General features: G+C 50.5%; 7 protein-coding genes across 7 annotated transcripts; 4 read left to right on the top strand and 3 right to left on the bottom strand.

The window, feature by feature from the left end:
• Positions 1-304: 304 nt before the first annotated feature.
• Positions 305-1,657, bottom strand: pgxC (putative extracellular exo-polygalacturonase; the record flags this gene model as incomplete). The annotated part of the gene is made up of 1 exon (XM_057117612.1): positions 305-1,657. One exon carries the CDS (start codon positions 1,655-1,657, stop codon positions 305-307), a length of 1,353 nt encoding a protein of 450 aa, XP_056970647.1.
• Positions 1,658-2,399: 742 nt separating this feature from the next.
• On the top strand, positions 2,400-3,446 carry N7484_007224 (SDR family oxidoreductase; the record flags this gene model as incomplete). The annotated part of the gene is made up of 1 exon (XM_057117611.1): positions 2,400-3,446. One exon carries the CDS (start codon positions 2,400-2,402, stop codon positions 3,444-3,446), a length of 1,047 nt encoding a protein of 348 aa, XP_056970646.1.
• Positions 3,447-3,946: 500 nt separating this feature from the next.
• On the top strand, positions 3,947-4,543 carry N7484_007223 (SRPBCC domain-containing protein; the record flags this gene model as incomplete). The annotated part of the gene is made up of 1 exon (XM_057117610.1): positions 3,947-4,543. The coding sequence occupies one exon, from the start codon at positions 3,947-3,949 to the stop codon at positions 4,541-4,543; it is 597 nt and encodes a 198-aa protein (XP_056970645.1).
• A 316-nt stretch (positions 4,544-4,859) lies between these two features.
• N7484_007222 (protein kinase domain-containing protein) lies at positions 4,860-6,044 on the bottom strand (the record flags this gene model as incomplete). Its single annotated transcript, XM_057117609.1, has 1 exon — positions 4,860-6,044. One exon carries the CDS (start codon positions 6,042-6,044, stop codon positions 4,860-4,862), a length of 1,185 nt encoding a protein of 394 aa, XP_056970644.1.
• A 976-nt stretch (positions 6,045-7,020) lies between these two features.
• N7484_007221 (uncharacterized protein) lies at positions 7,021-8,947 on the bottom strand (the record flags this gene model as incomplete). The annotated part of the gene is made up of 2 exons (XM_057117608.1): positions 7,021-8,756; positions 8,821-8,947. The coding sequence occupies 2 exons, from the start codon at positions 8,945-8,947 to the stop codon at positions 7,021-7,023; spliced, it is 1,863 nt and encodes a 620-aa protein (XP_056970643.1).
• Positions 8,948-9,353: 406 nt separating this feature from the next.
• N7484_007220 (putative endosome-associated ubiquitin isopeptidase (AmsH)) lies at positions 9,354-11,037 on the top strand (the record flags this gene model as incomplete). The annotated part of the gene is made up of 2 exons (XM_057117607.1): positions 9,354-9,500; positions 9,562-11,037. The coding sequence occupies 2 exons, from the start codon at positions 9,354-9,356 to the stop codon at positions 11,035-11,037; spliced, it is 1,623 nt and encodes a 540-aa protein (XP_056970642.1).
• Positions 11,038-12,297: 1,260 nt separating this feature from the next.
• N7484_007219 (putative oxidative stress response protein Oxr1) lies at positions 12,298-13,493 on the top strand (the record flags this gene model as incomplete). The annotated part of the gene is made up of 2 exons (XM_057117606.1): positions 12,298-13,289; positions 13,349-13,493. The coding sequence occupies 2 exons, from the start codon at positions 12,298-12,300 to the stop codon at positions 13,491-13,493; spliced, it is 1,137 nt and encodes a 378-aa protein (XP_056970641.1).
• Between the last annotated feature and the right edge of the window lie 1,262 nt (positions 13,494-14,755).

Below are 14,755 nucleotides of genomic sequence, written 5' to 3'. Positions count from 1 at the left end.
CTTTCGAGTAAAGAAACCTAACTTTGGTCAATGGGGTCGAGATTGTTTCGATGAAAATCAAGAATGCGATGAAAATCGAGGGCAAATGAAGTTGCGAAAGTGCGATGATTAATTTCTATCTAGTTCAGGTGCCCGGCTAGTTTGTATCTTGTTTGTTTTCCTACTTGGTATGTCCTGTTTGACAATATTTGGTATTGACTTTTGCTAAAATTCGCTGGGTCATGAACCACCTGGTATTGGCTTAGCAGGCAGAGAATACCGTGATTGAACGAAGAATGCAAGCAATCTAAAGTTACAATTGTCCTTATGAGGAGTAGGCAATAAATGTTCCATTCCCACAATCGAATCCAAGGTCCGGATTCAATGCCGATGTCGCATTAATACAGACAACCGTTGGCTCAGCCATAGTCTGCGGGATGATCTCAATATTCCTCAACTCAAAGTTCTTACAAGAAGAGTTGGTATTGCACTCAATGATCACAGCTTCTGTGTGCTTCAGATTTGGCAGACCAACATCATACCAGCAAGGATCAGTCACACAAGACCCATCACCCGGACGCCACGAGTTAACGGTACCCGTAAAGTCGGACCAAACAAAGTCTTCCATCATAACAGAGGCATTGTTGACACGTCCAGTGGTGACGCCGTTTCCAAGCTGTGTCTGGGAAGAGCCCTGGTTGGTATAGCTCTGCGTGACGAAAATGGGAAAAGTCACATTGTACACGCGGATATTCTTCCAGGTGATATTCTTCGCGATACCTTGACCACCCATCCAGGACTTGAAACGAGAGCCGTAGACAGCATCGATGACCGTGACGTCCTCGAAGTGGATATCGGAGACATTAGCAAATTCAGTCTGGGTTTGACCCAGTGATCCAATGCTCATGCCATGGCTTTGGTAGCCGATGGTGTTATGTTTGAAGACCACGTTGTGGGATCCCGACTGGACGGCAATGGCGTCGTCACCGTTGTAGATGACGCTGTCCGTGATGCGGACATTTGTGGCTGTAACATCAAATCCATCGGTGTTGAAGGGGAAGGACCCTGTTGACTCGGCATCGATGAAAGCATGGCTGACGGTGATGTTGTCTCCCTGCAACTGCACGTTCCAGGCGATTGGCTTGCGAGATTTGAAGTACTTGAGAGATCCATCCGTGGTCTGGAAGCTCATGAGATGGGGACGAGAATCAATTCCCGTTCCGTTAATCGGGTTTGCATCCCACCATGCCTGTCCGTAGGAGTTGATCCATCCGTGGTTCACATTGGCAGAGCCGGTGTAATCGATCTTGGGACCTTTGAACTTGAACCAATATTTTCCGTCCGAGTAGAGGGTGCTACTTGTTCCATTGACGATGCTCTGAACTGTTGTAATATTCTGGGGTAGATGTAGGTTTCCGTTCATTTTGATCTCGACATTGCTGAGGTTTGTGGCAGAAATGGGAGTGAAGATATTGTAATCGACGCCATCCTGGAAGACGATGATGGAATTAGAAGCGCATTTGGCAAATGCTTGAGAAACGGCTGGGGAATCATCTGCCGTGCCATTGGAAGATGGGATCACGCAGCGATGTGGACGTTCGGTGGAGCGTTTCGAGCTAGGAGCACCCAATACGAGCGAGGATAAAACCAGGCATATCGATGCCCTTGTAAACAACATGATGAAAGGCTAGTCTCTGTGGTAATGGCAATGAATCGCTCCGATATACTCCATCCTTTATAGTTGTGAAATGCGCTCGGCCCTTGCAAACAACTCGGGTTTATTGAAAGGTAGAACCCCCATACCCCAGACTGTGGGGAATGATGTTCCCCACAATGCGGAGAAGAATGCTGTTGAAGGGTCGTGTGTGGATGGACTTTTATTTCGGCGGATGGGGCTCCACAATTCATTGGTGGAAATAATAGCAAGATCGACGTAGCGCCCAGACACCACGATACAACATATGAGGTAATTCACATTCATTTGTAGAGAACTGGAGTGACCGGCAGTTGCTCGCTTCCCTTGCCCGAATCCGAACCTGTTGGGCCCTGTGGGTCCCAGTGTTTTGTGTCCATCAAGAAGTGCAACGATATATTATCCTTGGTGTCTGTTCCTGACGCAAATATAATCCTCAACATCAACTTTATCTCCAATTCAATCATTGTTGCAGAGTATCAAATCACAGAATTTGAAACTGAGTAGCACTGCTTTGCACATTTTGCCCTCAATTTGGGAATCGTGCTGACATGTAGCATTTGTGTCGTGTGTTACTTTGCTCGACTTCGCAGCTTAGGATCAATTTTTTCCAGTTTCTCTCATAAGATTTTAGTGGTTTCTCTGAATTAACAAAACATCCCAACCGCCTCAATCTCTTCCCTGATCCCTCATCCCTCGTCCCTCGTCCCGCATCTATTTTAAGAGCATGTCTACTCCCAAGGATTTGGTGCTCGTCACTGGTGGAACTGGATTCATCGCGGGCTACTGCATCATTAAATGCCTCGCAGCCGGCTACCGAGTCAGAACAACCGTCCGCTCCCTCAAACGCGAAGAGGAAGTACGAGCAACACTCTGTGCGGGAAACGCAGTCAACCTCGAGGAGCTGTCATTCGTGGAAGCCGACCTCACTAAAGACGATGGCTGGGCTGAAGCCGTTCGTGATTGCCGTTACGTCCTCCACGTCGCGTCGCCATTCCCCACTGCGACACCCGAGAATGAGAATGAATTGATAGAGCCCGCCCGCGATGGTACCTTACGCGTGCTGCGCGCAGCCCGAGACGAAGGGGTCTACCGCATCATCCTCACATCCTCATTCGGAGCCATCCATGCAGGTCCAACAAAGGCAGACACAAATAAGGTCTTCACCGAGGAAGACTGGACTGATATTGACTCGCCTGAAGTTAGTGCCTACGAGAAGAGCAAGACGCTGGCCGAGACACTTGCGTGGGCGTTTGTTCGGTGCGAGGCAAATGGCCTTCAATTATCCGTTATCAACCCGGTTATGGTGATGGGACCTGTTCTCAGCCCTAACATATCCACGTCGATCGAAGTCATCAGTCGTCTGATGAATGGAACAGTTCCGGGCTGCCCAAATTTAGAATTTGGCGTTGTGGATGTTCGCGATGTTGCTGACCTGCATCTTCTCGCAATGGAGCATCCCAAGGCCAAGGGGGAACGCTTCCTGTGCATGGCACCGCCAACAATGACCATGAAGGGAATTTCACTAGCTCTGCGGGAGGGTTTGGGGGAGAAAGCGAAGAAGTGCCCCACGCGAGCTGTTCCAAATTTCCTTATGAAAATACTGGGAAAATTCGACCCGGCTATTGCCCTGGTGGTACCTCGGTTGAGCCAGTCTCTTGCAGGATCTAATGAGAAAGCTAAGAGTTTGCTAGGCTGGAAGCCCCGGTCCAATGTCGAGGCAGTGGTTGCTACAGGAGAAAGTCTCGTGAGACTGGGGCTTGTAGCGGAATGAAAAAAAGGATTCTGATTATTTGTCCTGCTATTATGTTTCGAACTCGGCTTTCATTGTTCTTTTAACTCTTATTTGTGAATATTTTATGCAAAATCAATATCGATCATTTTTAACATACTTAGTGATGCACCTTTAACACATCATACCATATTTCTTCTTCGAGCCTGATGCCTATCATGACCAAAAACCGCCATGTGATATCTAGAGACCAGAAGCAGTGTTTTCATTTCTCCCCACGAAAAGACCAATCGGGCATGATTTTCATCCATGCTTGAATGCGCTTCATCACCAATGTGGGCCATCAAAGCCAATAACAAGTGGGTAAACAGTTGACAGCCACCTTATCGGTCCCGTTATCACTCCACTCGGAGATTAAATAGTCACCATCATCACTTTCCAACCCCCAGCTTTCTCCGCATAACAACAAAACCCATACCCGAACACCTTCGACACCCACATAAGAACAAGAACAAATTTGGGCCAAGAACACCAGCGCCAAAATGTCCACACCCCTGTCAGACCCCCAAAATGCCAACCGCGCAACCCCAACAATCGAAGCCGCAAACGCGAACCTTCACATCGGCAGCTCAATCTTCATCGCCGCCCCCTCAACAGCAGTCTGGGCCGCCCTAACAGATACCTCAACTTGGCCCTCCTGGAACGAGTTCATCCCCCGAGTAACTATCACTTCCCAACCAAACACCGACGCCAGCACTGAGCTCTCACCCATCCTCCAAAAGGGTACAAAAATGATCTTCCACGTTCGCATGGACCCCACATCCGACAAGCCGCAAAAAGCAACCGACACCGCGCTCAAGGTTACTGAGTTCGAGGCGCCGAGCCCCGAGACTAATATGCCCGGTCGGATCGTTTGGGCTTCAGACTCTGAGGCGCCGGGTGGGTTATCGGCTAGTCTTTTGACTGCGGAGAGAGAACATGAGATCAAAGATGTGGAGGGGGGATGTGAGGTCAGGAATTGGGAGTGTCAGGTTGGGTGGCTTGTTTATGTTGTCAAGTGGATGTATGGGAAGAGGCTGGACGCGAACTTTGAGCTGTGGGTTCAGGATTTGAAGAGGTTTGTTGAGGAGAATCAGTAGTGACTAGTCGCTTGGTGGTTGGAGGTTTTTTTGACTACGCTTTGAATCGAGATTGGAACACGATTCTGAAATTATATGTATTCCAGATTGAAAGCTTCAGTGTTTGATCGAGGATCTAATTCATCCCATTGTATTGATGCTATGCTTCCCACTCCATCTAACCGGGTATCCCATTTATGCCAGGCCAGTGTTGAACCAAACCAAATCCAAAGAACGAAAACAAAATGCTCCAAGCCTGAAATGCAAATATATCGCGAACAGCAGCACACCAAATAGTAAATGTTACAAAAATAAATCCAGGTAAATGTTGATGAGATCAAGCAAATGCCATAACCACCCAGTCCGAAGTGTCGATCCGCTCCACCGGGTCCTTGGCAACAGCAGGCGAAAGTAACTTCTCCACGAACCCGGCCCGCGGAACCCGCGAACCATTCGTACCACACCTCGTGAACTCCAAAATCCGATGTCCATCCCTCGCCATCGCCAACCGCTGCATATTACTTGAACCGGGGTACAACAACAAATCCCCGGTAGCAGCCGCAACCAGCGTCGCAGCAAGGGAGAAAACATCCGAAGCCGGCGAAGGCACAGCCTCCCCCGACTTCAGCGCCTTAAGCGACAGCAGTTCCGGCGCGGTGAACGGTGGCGTAAACGCCGACATGGACGTATGACTGGCATCCTGGCCTGGGATATCGGGCGTAAGATCCAGCGCAGAAGAGAAGTCGGCGAATAGCGGCTCGTATGGCAAAGTGCTTGCATCCGAGCTGTCATCCGGGATGGGTCTCAAGAGCAGATTATGCGGCTTGATATCACCGTGGATTATGCCGGCGGTTTTGTGTAACCATTCCAACCCGCTGATAAGCTTACGGGCGAGATCACGCCAAGAATCAGGTCCTTGGACAGGATCGAACATCGTCGCTGTTGATGGACCTTGCTTTCGAAGCAGATCGGCTTGGTCTTCGATGTATGTTGATAATGCCAGTGGAACGGCTGTCATGACCAGTGCCTCGGTATCGGAGTGGTATCCGTGGAACGGGACGATGTACCGCTCATACCCCGATGTCAGATTCAGGCGCGTCAATGTCAGCGCTTCGGACTGTAGGACTGGACGCGCATCGCGGCGCAGAGGAGCCTTAACAGCGTAGACACGGCTTGTGGCGATAGGTGAGCTGGGTGGAGTATGGATAGTTGATACACTTGGTATTGAGCGGGCCTTGTAGACAATACTCCAAGCGCCGCGACCGAATTCGATGGGACGTTCCTCCGAATCGTAATCCACTTTCAGGTCATCGGTAAAGCGCAGCGGAGACGAGATACTGCGTTTCAACTCCGAAGCTGTTTCAGCGGGGGTGGCGCCAACCGGGATTAAGTGTTCGACGTCGCTGTCTTTCCCGATCGGAGTCACGGGCGGCGTGAGCGTTGACCTTGATGCTGATATGGGAGTTGGGGTTTGAATCCCGAGACCTTTCCCATCGTGATTCGTTTGCAGCGATAATTGCATAGTTGGGGCGGGGGCGCGATTTGCGACAATTTTTGTCGGCGGTTAGCTCGGTATACACTGCGAGCTCCGAATCGTTGGACGATAGACGTAAAAAAAAAGTGTAGCTGGTGTCGCAATGAAAATCCGATGCTAGACAATGGAAATTCGACTCGGCGCCACCGGCAAAAAGAATCTAGACTCTGCGTGATACCAGGCGCATCATCCACGGGTTAGGGCACGGGTATGACGTGGTGGCAAAAATGTGACGAATGCAGAATGCGAACGATGCGAAAATGTAGATACTCGTGTGATCAAGGAATCAAAGGGAGAAAAGATTTTATATTTCCAGAACAAAGAGTCATAAAGGAGCATTTGGGGGTCATGGGGGTCATGGGGGTCAGTGCCATAATAAAAGCGAGAAAAAGAAAAAATGGGAAAAAGGGCCCCAGTTCCACAGGGCGATAGATGGTCTCGACTCTCAACCGATAAGTGACAATGCCGCAAATTGGTTAGATCGACAAACCAGTTCGATACGACGGTAGTAACCGTGGATTGCAATGGTAGTTTCGGAGTATAATGGTTTAGCGCGGGTGTTGGGAAATTACTTAGATTAGCTGACGAACCGGAAAATGTCGGGAAATTGACGATCTATCGCAGACCGAGCCCAGCAGATTGTGATTGGGGCCATTTTTTTGTGATAGCGCGACCTTTAGATGAATCCGGGGCGTCAAGCAAAGCAAACGGCTACCAATGCAGGTTCTCCACATAACGGGAGATGACTCAGACGAATTCGGGACGCAAAAAAACTAAATAATAAAACCCTTGGATATAAAACTTAGAATGGATTTCCATCCAATGAAAAGCCCTGTGAACCCTTGAACTCCTGACCAATCCCTTGGCCCCGTGGCCCCCATCTATGTTTCTAATGCTTCGTGTTGATATCTATATTTGGCGCCGTCAGCGCTGATGTAGTGTACATGATTTACAATCCGGGGTATTAATGCAGTTTCTTCGCTGCAGTGTCCAATCGGTACTCCCCAGTCCGGTAGGACGTCATAGTGCCCCCGAGAAGCCGGTTTATCTGCAGCGGGGACAGATCCTGCGCATGTTTATGATACTCTAACAGGATATCCCAGATAACCTGGATCGGTAGGGTGATCACCCGAGTCTCGCTCAGGTCATAATCGATATTCTCCTGGAAGCACTCAGTCGGGTCCAATGTATCATCGGCCAGTGGCATAGGACCATAGTTCGGTTTGAGCCGTTTTCCCACATATTTAGCAAGACTGGGGATGGTTTTGACAACATCATTGGCCGCTTGTCCAGGGAAGAAGCGATCAGCCAACTCGGCAATGCTGATGTGGTTGCCGCTGCTGAAGCTGAGAGTCATGGCTTCGAATAGCTGCATCATTGATTCACGATCTTTGGGAGGAACCTTGCTGAGCTTTTGGGCTGAAATAGCATGTTCGTCCGCTTCAAAATAAACCAAGGTTTGATGGAAGCGGGGGAAAACCTCATCGCTTTCTATAAGCATCGGCTCAAATGGCCGCCGGTCCCACAGAAGGACGGAGTCATCCAAATTGTTCGAGCATGCTTCATTGCGCATATCGTCAAGGGATCGCTCCCAGCCGCGAGTAAGGCGGAAATGAAGGTCGGCCATTTTCTGGCTCACAGCCGATTTTCTGGTCTCGATATCTCGATCGATCTCCTCCAGTGAGGCTGCAGTCGCGTTAGGATCTGCGGCTGCACGCGACAGATCTCGTGAACGTTCATCGATGGCAGATATGTCTTTGCTAATCTCCGCTCGAGCCCAGGAACAGCGGTTATCAAAGTTCAAGGCGGCCCGAGCTGTCCGTGCCTCCTTTTTAATTTCCGCTTCCTCCTTGGCCGAGACGCTTTTGGTTTTGGAGAGGTTTTCACCCCTCCGAATGGCTTTCTCAAATCGGTGGTGACCTTCTGATCGAGCACGGGGATGGTAAGGAACCTCTTTCTTGGCTTTTGGTCCCCCTTTCCCGGGTACTGGGGATTCGGGGGCCAACTGCAGAGGCAGGGGCTCACGCCCGGGAGGAGTGATCACGCCTTGCGCGGCAGATCTCTCAGCAACTCGCTCATTATTGCGCTGGATAGAATCCCATGTCTTTAGTGTATGCCATGGCTCTATTTCATATCCACTAGCAATCTCAAAGTTATGCAATGCCACACTTTCCGTCAACATTGCCGGTCGCCGGCGCTCGTGAATACTGCGAGGAAGCACTACTTGCAATTCCGCGACAGAAAGCCCAGCCAGAATGCGCACACTGCCATAAGCATGAAGACCGGTCTGGTTCATACAGTCTTCCATCACCGAGGCCCACCATCGTGCCGGGGTTAAATGATTTTTCTTCGACTCCGTTACAGGTGGACTCGCAAGCACCAGGAGAGTGTCATTTTTTGGTAAAGTGCCAGGCACTACATCCATGGGGCGAATCTGTTCTGGCAGATACTTTTCGTAGACTGCGTTCCAGTTGGTTCCATAGATCTCCCCCGACGCGAGCTTGTAGCACGGTTTACTTTTGGCCAATTCCTTGAGGTGTGATCCGAATAGCTTCATATTTGGCTCGACCAGGATATGACGACGTGGGCGAAGAAAATCGTTCATTTTGGATGACCATAACCCACAGCCAGGCCATAGGTCAAGGATATCAACGGGGGCATTTCGTTTAAGGTAGGGTGACAGGCGGTGGATCATATCATCTAAGCCAATCCACATATTAGTCCGGGTTACCGAAAGTCATGATGAAGATTTCTGGCCACCTACCACATAGCTTTTCGCTTACATAGCCTGCCGAAGCTGCCTTGTTTCTGCTGGCCCTCTTCGCAAAGATCTCGCGGAGGCCCTGGGTGATCGGGAATCGCGCGCTCACCTCCCATAAAGAGGTCCCCATTTTCCAATCCTGAGCGAAGGTTCCAATTTGATTACTGGTGTCATGCGCGCTGTATGGATAGCATGGTTGAGGCGGTGGTAGATTGGAGGTGAAATTGGAGTCGGAGTTGGAGAAGAATAATTGATTTTGTGAAAGCGGAGACCTTGCGGGTTCCGCATCTCCCCCACCAGGCATCACAACACTTCAGGCACCCTTTTCCTCCCCTCACTTCTGCTCGGCACTCAACGTGGACCGCCTGAATGCGGTTGCCTTTGTCCCGAGTGTCTCTGGTCTTTGCGCCAGCTGTCGGAGATCGCCCCCTATTTATGTCAACCATGCCCCTTCAGATTCGCTTTGCGTGAAAGAGGGGCTTTCGATCTTAATCAAGCTTTGATTTCCACTCAACCTCCATCTGACACACTACACCATGTCTTCCCATATCTCAGGCCCCAGTGCGGGAGGTAGCCCTCCTCAGGCGGTAAACAAGATCACCAAGATCGCCCAGGATTATCAGTACAACCCGGCCGTGCCACTAAAATACTGGCTCCGGACTGCAGCTACACTGATGCGAGAGGTTGGTCAATTCCCGCTGGTCGAACTGCGCGTGGAAATTTTATCTAACGTCCTTCTACTAGGCCCAAATCTACGAGCGCGAAGGGCACGACGAGCAAGCCTATCTTCTCCTTTTTCGACATGCCCAGCTGGTCCTGGTAAACCTGTCAAAACATCCAGATGCCGCCAAAGATGATAAAGATCGTAAAGCTCTGGTGGCTGCTGAGAAGGAAGTGCAGAAAAACCTGGCCAAGCTGGAAGTACTCAAGCCCAGGATCAATAAACGTTACGAGCGTTACATGCAGTTGATGCGCGAGCGCGACTCCCGAAAGCTGTCTTTAGAGTTCAACATGGGTGCGGGCCAAGGAGAGCGACCTATGGATCCCGCATTGAGCGGTGTCGCAAAACCCTTAGAAGCTGGAGAGAATCAAGACCTCGCTGTTCGTCTGGCGCAATCAGAACTCAATCGCCGAGCTACCGTCCGCAGAACCGAAGACGACAATCGCCGAGCGGCAGGCGTATGGGGTGATTGGGAAAGCGCATTCAAAACGGACAAGCGGTCCACTGATAAAGACTTGAGTCAACGTATTCAGGATATCAGATCCAATATCGATCATACGCAGCCTATCAGCCAGGCACAGCGTGCGCAGAGACCTGTTCTGCGCGAAACTCCCTCCGCCACGACGGCATACAATTATCCTACCGTACCTCGTCAGCAGCCTTTAGGACCACCCGTCTCCTCCGGCCAAATTGCCATCCGTGACAAGAATGCGGAAAGGCAACCACCCCCGATTCTGCCACCGAAGGAACATGCTGAACCACACAGGGCATCTTTTATCGATGGAGCGCCTTCAGTGGAACCTCCGCCGCTTCCATCAAAGTTGTCAGTTGCTCCGGCACTTCCTGAGAAGGTGCAATCCTTTGATGGTGGTGCTTCCACACCATCAAGCCTTGACCCGGCAAGTTACACCTTCAAGCCCTCAGCGTATCTGGAAAACGGCAGCCCACTGCGCTCCGTATTTCTCCCCTCTAGCCTTCGGGATCGATTTTTGTCTCTCGCGGCTCCAAGTACCCGCCGGAACTTGGAAACCTGTGGGATCCTTTGTGGGACATTGGTTTCCAATGCGCTTTTCATCTCCAGACTTGTGATTCCAGAACAAATATCGACGTCGGATACCTGCGAGACCACTAACGAATCTGCAATTTTCGAGTACTGCGATTCTGAAGACCTAATCATGCTGGGCTGGATTCATACCCACCCCTCTCAGACATGCTTCATGAGCTCACGCGACTTGCACACCCATTCTGGGTATCAAGTGATGCTTCCGGAAAGTATTGCCATTGTCTGTGCGCCCAGCAAGAATCCAGACTGGGGGGTGTTCCGGCTCACCGATCCGCCAGGGCTGAAGACCGTTCTCAATTGCACTCAGAAGGGACTGTTCCATCCACACGCTCAAGAGAACATATACACAGGTGCGTTGCGACCCGGCCATGTCGTCGAAGTCAACGGTCTAGAGTATGAGACTGTGGATCTACGCCCAAAAGATGCGCGTGATTGAACACTTGTTCTTCGTTTATGTTATTCGATTGAATATGATACCCTCGGTTTTACACTACACAGCAATTTAACCTACCTCTGTCTTAACTTCTATTCCACCTTGGTGGCCAATTCTCTGGTCATTCATTATGTACATCGCCACAAACTTCAACATGCCCCTGCCACGACGGATCATTCTTATGGATGTGGATGCTTATGGGCATACGATTTAGCACCATTCGCACGAGTAATTCTTTTGGCCGCCGATCCTGAACTCTCTTTCGCATAGTTCGACGGTGAGGGTGAGCGACGAACTCCGTCCCGGTGGGGAACTCTCTTAGGGCCCTATAGTTCCCGTCAGTCATTATTCACTGTCCACGCCACAGCACAAAATCAACTGGACTTTGTGTGGGACTGCTCGAATCATGACTCTTATGCCTACCTCATTCCATGGTGGTTCGTCATGGGTAATATGGTGGTGGTGATGAGAACCATACTTCGCCTCCTCTATATTGACGATTTCATCATGGTAGTCATCGGATGGAGAGAACCTGGTAGTCATGGTTGCGGGTTTATTGGTAGAATATGATAGATTTGAATGAAAGCTTCCTTTAAATCGTATCAATGATTGATCTAGCACAATGTGTGGGTTTTATACAATTCCTACCCGCCACTCTTCCGTCATAGAGGCAACTCGGAGGTTCGTTCCCAGGACAAATTGGAGGGAAGAGCACTGATTGTTTGGCACATATAACGTGAAGGTCGCGTGACCTGCATTGAGATAAGGTGCCTAGCTTTTGTTACTTGGAAAAAAAAAATTAAATAAAATATTGTTCAACAGAAACATCAGGGCAAGGATCGGGCGTTCAGCAGATGTGTATTCAGTAATACCAGCCTGGGTGATCTCTCGGATTTCCGACGAGGGGATTATGTCAATCCATGTCAGCTAACTACAGTGTGGCTTGGTCTATACCACATGAAGCTTAGATTATACGTACACCTGTCAGTGTCTGAAGATGACGCAAATATACTCGCAATCTTGCAAGAACAGACTACTTGTCTTTTCGTCTGTGACATCCAAATCCAAAGTCTATTCAACTTGAATTGGAAGCTTCTGGTGCGAGCAGCTACATACATCACTGTACATGTACGAGCCGCTACACGATAAGCGATAAGTTTGTTTCATCTTCACCTCTCTACTTCATCTTGTCCTACATATCACCACTCCGCCAACTTTCCCCGGATTCTCGCCTCCTCCCCACCATTGACTCGAATTGCCTGTATGTCGTCCTCATCTCAGGGGGATCGCCCCTCCAATACCCCGACCAGCTCCAACTCCAGGTCCGGATCTCACACGCCCCACCAAAATCCAGCCAACTCCAATTCCTACCATTCTGCCGCCTCCTACTTCTCTTACCCAGTCAGCCACGTTGTCTCAGGTCTCTACCGACGCTTGACCGACCCCAGCATCGCTGCCCCCGTCATGCCATCCACAACCCCATGGTCCTCCCCTGAGGTCTTCACCCCCCGCCGGACTGCCTCGCCCTTCCAACCACCACCTCTCACCCCTCTCACCCTTACAGTCCCCAAAAGCGCCGACCTCCTCCAGCAGCAACTCCTAACCCGCGTACTGGCCGAGGAAATCCGTCTCCTTGTCCCACCGCGGCTCCAACTCGTCGAGAACTGGCGCCTCGCCTACAGTCTCGACCGCGATGGCGCCTCCCTGGCGACCCTCTACGACAACTGCGAGGAATTCTCCCATCGTAGCCCGCGGGCGGGCTACGTCCTAGTCATTCGCGACTCCTCCCCTACCAGCGCCGTATTCGGCGCCTACATGACCGACGCGCCGCACCCTGACTCGCAGTTCTTCGGCACGGGCGAATGCTTCCTCTGGCGTGCTAGTGTACTGCCTCCTCCATCGAGCCTGGGTCTTGCGTTCCCAAGCGACGGTCCCCAGTCTGAAGAAGCGCTCGAGCGCGCTGGTCTTCCCCCTCCCCCTTCTGCTGACACTACTCACGCCGGTCGATGGAGTACGCTGCGCAACGATCCGAAATCGAAATCAGAGTCTCCTGCGCACAACTTGAATCTTAGTCTTAAAACTAGTATTGCTGCTGCTAGTGGAGGGGCTCTTGCGCCTCCGTCGCCGTCGTCCATTAATACAACGCGGAGCGGGGCGAGTACTCCCGAACGCATTCGTTTCAAGGCGTTCCCGTACAGTGGAGTAAATGACTACATGATGTTCTGCGAGACTGGGTTCTTGAGTCTTGGTGGCGGGTGAGTTTCTACCCTTTGCTGTGGCATTCTGATTACCCAGGGACTGACCTCTAGTATAGTGATGGACACTATGGCCTCTGGATTGACTCTGGTCTGGAAAAAGGTGTCAGCGCTCCTAGTCAGACATTTGGAAACGAGCCATTGTCCGATGAGGGGGTGAAATTCGATATCCTAGGGGTTGAAGTTTGGTATGTCGGTTCCTGAGCTGCATACGAAGCGCAGGCAAAACGGCACGAAAATGGCCGAAAATATACAAACGGCCTCTACATCTAGAAACAGAAAACAGACAAAGGCAAAGTCATGATATTGGCAGGATAGAATACCCAGTGGAGGAATATTGGAACCAGCGCCGTACCAGGGGAGATTGGCTTTCTCATTCGGCGCATCGCTTTCTGCTCGCATTTACTTTCCAATACCCGGGCAACGAGGCGACTGGACTCGCTTCGCCATTCCCTCTTTCGGATCTGATCTCAGATCTAGCGTTTTTTTTTTCTTTAGGTCGCAATTTTGAGTACATTTGGTGGCGATAGTCTTTATTCAGGTCTTCACCGGATAAGCGCTTTGACGAATCCACTCCTGATTCATGATCTCTATCTTAAGTCTAGATCCAAGTCGTGGGACGATATGTACGGGGAGGAATGCGGTCTACCCTGAGGCTGTATCAGCTCGATCTGTCCTCCCCGGCAGAATTATAGTTTCCGATCCCCCACGAACCGTCGATTTCCGAACCTTAAATCCCTCTAGGCTACGGCGATGTCCGAGAACAAGAACGTTGCATCGTCAGTCCGCCACTTAGCACAAGACCATGACACCACAGAAAACATTATACATTATCGTCAATCTCGGGTTTTCCGAGCGAGGATTTGCATTCCAGACTTGGTTCGGCTTCGATAGAGTTGATTTTACTGGGTTCTTTACCCGGATCTTCATGAACAATAGAGAGAGGCCGATGGTGATCAGGGTAAAAGGGATTTAGCGAAAGGCTAAACTTCGAGCCTCATCCTTAGATTGTTGAACCCTCCTTTTGCGACACGAAAGAGACTCGAAGCATCAAAGTGAATAATTGTCGCGATCTCCGGATACTCGAGTCAGGTAAAGACTCGGCCGTCGGCCACTCCCCGACTCGCACGAAGCTCATGAGCCAAGTGTTGGAGACTCATCGGCGAGATGTCGCTCAATTGACAGACCCCACCAGGAAATCCAAGTGTCCAATCATACAAGACTGATGTACAGACCAGCCTAGACACAGAGTTGAGGATGATGTCGTCGACGCAATCGGTGCTCGCGCTTTGCCTAATGCGGCCACGTCCCACGCCGATCCACCAATCGATCGCTGAACCACCAAATAAGACCCTAGTCAGACGGATGTGAGTTTATCTGTGACGAGGAAATGAACGACGAGGCTTTCTGCAGAAGTGGATCTCTGATAGGACGTTAGGAGTTGTGGGATCCCTGCCGCTGATCTC

The sequence above is a fragment of the Penicillium longicatenatum genome, assembly GCF_028827895.1.
Source record: "Penicillium longicatenatum strain IBT 33135 chromosome Unknown contig_4_segment0_segment0, whole genome shotgun sequence".
Lineage (NCBI taxonomy): Eukaryota > Fungi > Ascomycota > Eurotiomycetes > Eurotiales > Aspergillaceae > Penicillium > Penicillium longicatenatum.
Note: the sequence above shows the minus strand (reverse complement) of the source record. Positions and strands in the feature narration are given on the sequence as shown.